Source organism: Parasteatoda tepidariorum, chromosome 6, assembly GCF_043381705.1.
Source record: "Parasteatoda tepidariorum isolate YZ-2023 chromosome 6, CAS_Ptep_4.0, whole genome shotgun sequence".
NCBI lineage: Eukaryota > Metazoa > Arthropoda > Arachnida > Araneae > Theridiidae > Parasteatoda > Parasteatoda tepidariorum.
The window spans coordinates 90453616-90461448 of NC_092209.1; the positions used below are offsets into that span (position 1 = coordinate 90453616).

General features: G+C 30.0%; 1 protein-coding gene across 1 annotated transcript in view; it reads right to left on the reverse strand.

The window, feature by feature from the left end:
* Positions 1–5150: 5150 nt before the first annotated feature.
* The window catches only part of LOC139425862 (SCAN domain-containing protein 3-like), a 4215-nt gene continuing 1532 nt past the window's right edge, over positions 5151–7833 (reverse strand). The window contains exon 2 of the mRNA XM_071181889.1: positions 5151–5211. Coding sequence (XP_071037990.1) covers positions 5151–5211 — 61 coding nt within the window. The remainder of the gene's footprint in view (positions 5212–7833) is intronic.

Here is a 7833-nt window from a genome sequence, read left to right on the forward strand (position 1 = left end):
CGGAATCTCTCCACATTACGAAAATGTGATGTTAACAAAATTTTTAATCGGAATGAATTTCAAATTATATATGCTGTTATCCTGAGCTGATAATTTACACTTCCTACCGGATCTTTTATATTTTTCATAAGAATCTCTTTTGCACAAATGGAATTTTCTTATGAAAGCAAATGAATTCTCATTTTCTTTATAATATAATCGTTTGCATTTCCTGCGATGCGAAAAATCACAGTTTGCATATGATTTTCAAAGAAAAAATAAAAAGATTTTTAGAACTCAAACGATTTTGAAAAAAGAAATAGGTGGTCGTATGCTTATGTAACACAACACCCAGATTTAAAAAAAAAAAACATTTGCTGTGGAAAAGTAATACAATTTTCTTTCACTTTTTGATTTATTTGTGAAAATATAGCTTATTTCAGTTGCACCACTATTTTAAAATTGTTCATTTTATGCGGTGTTCCATAAAAATGAGTGATATTTTGAATGGTCTCATAATTTTATAACACATTGTTAAGTATTCTACATGTAAAGATGTGGTAGTCACCTTTTAATGAAATTTTCGCCTTATAACGAACTTGTAATAAAATGAAATTGTTATAATGAAATTTTAATTAATTTTTTATTCTTTTGATTTTATTTCTTCACTTATCAGTTGCTTATCTTGCTATTTTTGTAATTTCTGTGGAAAGTTTCAACTTAAATTTTGAATTTCTGCAGAAGCTAATATCTCTCTCCCATGTGCTTGTATCCAACTCCACTCATATTGTTTATTTCGACAACACCAAGATATTATATATTTCATACACTCTTCTATAAATATATATATATATTACTTTACTTTAAATTAAAATTCATAATGACGCACTTTGGAATATTTCACACCGACTCAAACTTTTGTAACATTTATCTAAATAACTACCAAACCTTCGTTGAATCAAAATTTCATTGGTGCGAATTTTCCAACTGCAATCAATCGACTTCGTTTCGGAACGAGACACCACGTATTTGTTTCTTTATCAAATGCAACATTATCAAAATATTGTTTATTCGATTATAATTGATATATTATCTAAGAAATAGTTCAGAGCATTCTGGATAAATAAATATACTTAATGTTTAAAGATAAAAAATAAAAATTCTATTATGAAAACAACTTTAATCTAGAATTCATCCTTTTTTTTTATTTTTTAAAACTATGCATCTCTCTATAAAATTATGCATTCCCTCTTTATCTAATCTATCATTGTACTGATGAAACTAATGCTTTGATGATAACATATCAAATCTAGAAAGTGAAAATTCTAATCAATAGATAAAGCTGTGATTGTGTTTTTGTTTTGATTTTTAAAAAAATGAGCTACAAATTGCAACAATTGCATTTTTTTTGTTGCAATTGTTGATTTATTGTTTTTTTTTTTTTCCATGAATTTTTANTTTTTTTTTTTTTTTTTTTTTTTTTTTTTTTTAGTATACGTCACTAAATTTGAAAATGTACGCCTCCCCTACTTTGTCCATTTTACATCAGTCGTATTATTGCAGTGGATTAGATAACTAATTCAATTTTTATCCAATTTACTTAAAATATAAACATCTTATAGTTTCGTTGATGGTAAATACCCAGATATCAAAATAAGGTTTATTTCCACTCAGTAAAAACCTTTTAAATGTAAACCTAAAAAGGTTTGTTATGCGGTTTACGTGTAAACCTTTTAACCTTAAAACGAAATCTGTGACAATCTGCTCTATTCTATGCACATTGTCCTAGCCCAAAACCTAGGAAAACAAACTTCTATATAAAAACCTTAAATCTAGGTTAACTTAGGGTTTTCAAGCGTAAAAAAATCCTTTCATAGAGCTGGTCTCAACGTGAAAATAATCTTAAATCTAGGTAATTGTAAGGTTTCTTTCTGCAACGTCTTGTATGCTCAGCTAAAGTAGACCTTGTCACGAAATCTTAATGGACAATGCAATTTGATCCTATCGATAGTGTAACGTCAGCTAAAACCAAAGTGGCCATTTTGCCTAAGTGACAAATACTTTTTAAAAAAGCTTTAAAACATAAATTTCAATCCTTTTAGGATGAAAGGTTTCAAATTACACTATTTTTACCTTATTGTAAAAAGGTTTTTAGTACAAACATTTTCATGACACTAAAAAGAAAATTCCGACGACAAGGTCACCGTAAAGTTACATGCTTTCTTGTCCATAAACGATGACACACTTGTTTTTGACCCTTCTCCCTCTTTTTCAAAGTATCACACTTTAACAAACCTCATTTTCACGTATCCCGCTGTATTACACGAACATATACACCCAACTCAGACACATGTTATATGTCATATTTCAAATTTTATAATTATGTAGATCTTTTATCATAATTGTATATATTTATTATATTATATATTGAGCATTGTGGGGATATTCGACAATGTCAACCTTCATCTATGAAAAGATACTTCGACATAGAATCGAGCTAACATGTCTTTTATATATAAGTGAATTGGAATTGTATATTTGTAGTGGTAGATACACTACAGTACTCCCCCATCGGAATTATAACTGTGATAGAATTCGATGAACGGATACCACTAGTTAATGCATTGCAATTTTGTGAGCAGTCGGGAGAGCTGTATTAAGATCACCGTACTTTGAGTGCTGATCGTGAGAACTGTATTAAGATCACGGTCGTGGTCTCTCCTATGTTGCTTTTAGCAGTCGAGTGTATACAAGTCGACGTTGTGCGTGATCGAGACTGAGTAGCAATGGCTCGAAGAGGTGGATAATGTCGCAGTCACAAATAGCAAGTTAACTGTCCAATGGTGTGGTCCATCCATCTAAGTAGGTGTGTTCAAATCGAAGTGGGAGTTTCTTTCAAGGTAGGCGTGTTCACATCACGTCCGGGTCACCAATGAGGGGATAGTCACATCAACAATGTCAACCTTCGTCTATGAAAAGATACCTCGACATAGAAACGGGTTAGCATGTGTTAGGTACAGTTCCTGGCCAAATTATTAGACGCACTGTAAGATTCTATGTAAAATCTTAATTATCTAATGATACTATTACAGCTTATTACAGAATGAAACCGGCTTGAACTTGCATACGTTAGTGTTTTTTTTGGTTGATCATGTATAATAATTATATCAAATTATTAGACACTCTGTAGTTTTTTAATAATTATATGTTTTGTACGAGTTTATATGTAATACTCTTATATTTACACATTCATGTATGAGTTTTTATTCTTATTGGATTAGATTTTTAATTTACTGGGATAGGATTTTTTATATCCTTCCTATTTGTATTTATTTTTAACGTACTGCATTACTATGTTAACCAATTGAAACACTAACGTAAACAAGTGCAAACCGGTTTCAGCCACGTAAAAACATTAAAGTTGTATACTATCACCTGATAATATATAATATAATACAATACAATACAATACAATACAATACAATACAATACAATACAATANACAGTCCTGCTTAAACTAACATCTTGCAACCCAATATAAGTTATTGGTCATCTAATCTGCAACAACAGGAGTCACACTGATATTACTTTAAGTTGAATTACGTGTATAACTGAGACATTGCAAAATGTTTTTCTTTTCTTTTTTCAATGTAAATAAAGAGTTTTGAGTTGATAGTATTTAGTATTATTATTTTCCCAATAATCACGAAGTCAGAATTATTTGACGGCACGTCTATGACCTCATTAAGCAATTTTTTAGAAAAATGGCACGTTGGTGTATAAAGGTTCGCCACCCCTGTTATATGTCATATTTCAAATTTTAACAATTATGTAGATCTTTTATCATAATTGTATATCTTTATTATATTACATATTGAGCATTGTGGGGATAGTCACATTGACAATGTCAACCTTCATCTATGAAAGATACTTCGACATAGAATCGAGCTAACATGTCTTTTATATAAGTGAATTGGAATTGTATTTTTTGTAGTGGCAAACACACTACAGAACTCCCCCAACAGAATTATAGCTGTGATAGAATTCAATGAACGGATACCACTGGATATTTCATTGCCGCTCTGTGAGAACCCGGGAGAGCTGTATTAAGATCACCGTACTTTGAGTACTGATCGTGAGAACTGTATTAAGATCACGGTCGTGGTCTCTCCTATGTTGCCATTAGCAGTCAAGTGTATACAAGTCGACGTTGTGCGTGATCGAGACTGAGTAGCAATGGCTCGAAGAGGTGGATAATGTCGCAGTCACAAATAGCAAGTTAACTGTTCAATGGTGTGGCCCATCCATCTAAGTAGGTGTGTTCAAATCGAAGTGGGAGTTTCTTTAAAGGTAGGCGTGTTCACATCACGTCCGGGTCACCAATGAGGGGATAGTCACATCATCGTCTATGAAAAGATACCTCGACATAGAAACGGATTAGCATGTCTTATGTACAGTTCCTGTTCAAATTATTAGACGCACTGTAAGATTCTATGTAAAATCTTAATTATCAGGTAATACTATATACAGCTTATTACAGAATGAAACCGTTGCTTACGTTAGTGTATTAATTGGTTGATCATGTATAATAATTATATCAAATTGTTAGACGCTCTGTAGTTTTTTAATAATTATATGTTTTGTACGAGTTTATATGTAATACTCTTATATTTACACATTCATGTATGAGTTTTTATTCTTATTGGATTAGATTTTTAATTTACTGGGATAGGATTTTTTATATCCTTCCTATTTGTATTTATTTTTAACGTACTGCATTACTATGTTAACCAATTGATACACTAACGTAAACAAGTGCAAACCGGTTTCAGCCACGTAAAAACATTAAAGTTGTATACTATCACCTGATAATATATAATATAATACAATACAATACAATACAATACAATACAATACAATACAGTACAGTACAGTACAGTACAGTACAATACAATACAATACAATACAATACAATACAATACAATACAATACAATATAATATAGTTGAGCTATTTTATTAATATAAAATAATAAATTTTTACCATAGAATTATTTCCACGAACAATAGTATAATAAAAAAGGGAATTAGAGTTTTGTGGTTATTTAAATGTTTTTTTTTTAAATTATTTAAATTGGATTTTTTTGATCTCTCCTGTAATTATACCCCCTTTCTAATCTAATGGAGAATTTTGCCCAAGCATCTGCTCTTGAAGTGCGTAATGTCTAATGTCCCTTAAAAATAATTAAAAATAACCTTTAATGTAAATAATATTATGAACCTTTATGTCGTAAAGAGTAACTCATTCGGGTGCGCGTACTGTGTAGTAGTTGAAACACTGATTGTTATTTTTAATTTACGACTTATTCAGAAATAGCTATGCACGGCAGTAAAAATAACGCAACGCATTAAAAACAACACCATCCAATCATTTAATTGGTAAGAAGTTGCAAATCATTCTTCAAACCGTTAAATTAATTGTTCTTTTGCACATTCTTTGTTAATCTTTCAAATCAATCCAGTATGAATCAAACATGGGAAAGGGTAAGTAACAATTTCATTTTGTTAAATGAAGTCGCCACTCACACTTTTATATTTAAAACAAGGTTAAAACTAGCTTAGCATAGGTATTTTCTTTTAAAAATTTACATATATAATATAAGGGCAACAACCCCGATATTTTAGTGGATTTATTAGTCAAGAAAACAGGAATAATGAGAAGATGTTGTGCACAAGATTTTATTTACTAATAGATCGTGAAGCCGAAGTCACACCCCCGCTCTCCCGGCTGGAGAGGGGGGGACAACGTTCCAGTCAGATCCGACGGAGTTTAGTTGGTAAACATTATACACCAAAAAGCCACGCAAAAACCTTGCTCCTCTGTTTTATATGATAATTAAAATGCGTGAAGAGGGCAGCCATAATGCATTTCTTGTATTCCTACGCCTCATCGCAAATCATTTAATACTCATAGAAAATCGTTTAATCCTTCCTTATATGGAAGTGAAAGATCTTAAAATAACTTCTCTTTTGAAATATAAATCTAATTATTATTCATTGGCATGTTTTTAGCCTTGAAGTCTCAAAATAGAATGTCTGCATTTTATGAACACGAAAAAGTTTTCAATGCTTTTATTAATACAAAAGTATTTTTATAACTTTTGTATTACATCCCCCCCCCAAAAAAATTTTTTTTGGTAAGCCAAAAGAAAATAATAAAATTTAGAATACTACGAATTTATAAAATAGATGTTGGTCTGACTGTCCTCTTTCCTACTATAAATAACATTTCTCCAATATGTGAAAAAAATTATTTACAGCAACAATAAAAACATAATAATACAACTTATGTGTTTAGTGAACAGAAAGAAAAAAATGAAACATTTTATAAAACTATTCTAATAAACTTTTCAAAAATTTTTCACACAGAAATATACACAATTTTTATGCAAAACGACCTGGACAACAAGTGTCATTTAATCGGAATTTAAGATTGTGTATGGTTAATGGGGTTATTTACTAGATGAAATTCTGTATTCCCCGTTGAAATGGAGGAAAACAGAATTTCATGAAGCACTGTGAAATTGAGAGATCCAGACTGGACAATACAAAAATAGTTTAGAAAAAATTTTCTCACTGTGTTGAGAAAAAAATTTTTTTTTTTTCTAGTTTCCTCGCCAAACATCCCCACACGCGATTCGGATCTCTCAAAAATATAGGGATTACTTCTTCCGTTGAAGAAAGCAAAAAAAAAAAATTTCTTTTGGACACTTATTCATGGTTTAATTTTGACATTTTCAGGTTGTGATTTTTCCTAAGCTTTGATACATGTACTATTTCAAAATTTTGTTTTCTTACATTTTTATTTTATTTTGTAGTCAGTTTCTTGGTCATTCTTTCTTTTTCCTATTTTTTTCTTTTCTTTTTGTTACCCTTCACCTTATTTTTTTTTCTTCAATGTTTACTTTTACTGAAACATCTTTAACTTTTTCGATGCTTACTTTTACTGAAACATCTTTAACTTTTATTTTTTCGACGTTTACTTTTTCTGAAACATCAAACCTNTACCCTTCACCTTATTTTTTTTTTCTTCAATGTTTACTTTTACTGAAACATCTTAACTTTTTCGATGCTTACTTTTACTGAAGCATCTTCAACTTTTATTTTTTCGACGTTTACTTTTTCTGAAACATCAAACCTTTTATTTTTTCGATGTTTACTTTTACTGAAACATCAAACCTTTTATTTTTTCAACAATTTTTAACCTTAACTTTTTGAGAAGTTTGCTGTCTAATGTGCAAAGATAAGTTGTCATTGTTTGAATTAGCAGAGGTGATCAATCTCTTACCAAATTAAGTAACAACTGGCTCGGCACAATCAATAAACAAACAAAAATCTTTGCAAGTTTACAACCCTACTAAAGCATATGGTAAATCAGTGTCTAGTTTATAAACTTAACTGAGTTAAAAATTTCGCCTATCGTAATAAAGGAATCTCACAAATTTTGTTAAGTGTTAACTGTTCTTTTGTTTGGGTAACATTTAAGTTTTCACATTTTTTAATAGGAATATTTAGTTTTGACCAAGTCCTAAAAAGTAAGAATTTTACAAATTTCTTTTTTTTTTTTTTTATTTTGAGTATTCAGTTACTAATACATTTCAATTTGTGTTTTATCATTTTCCTATCTTTTTGTTGGAATTAACTCTCAGCAATAAGAAGCTTTGTTTATTTATGGAAATCTCTGAGCTAGAACTATTTAATAACGTTGGACTCAAGCATTAATGTCTAGTTTCACATTTTAATTCAAATTCTTAAAACAAATATTTTATTCATTTTCTAAACTATTTGTATTAGTT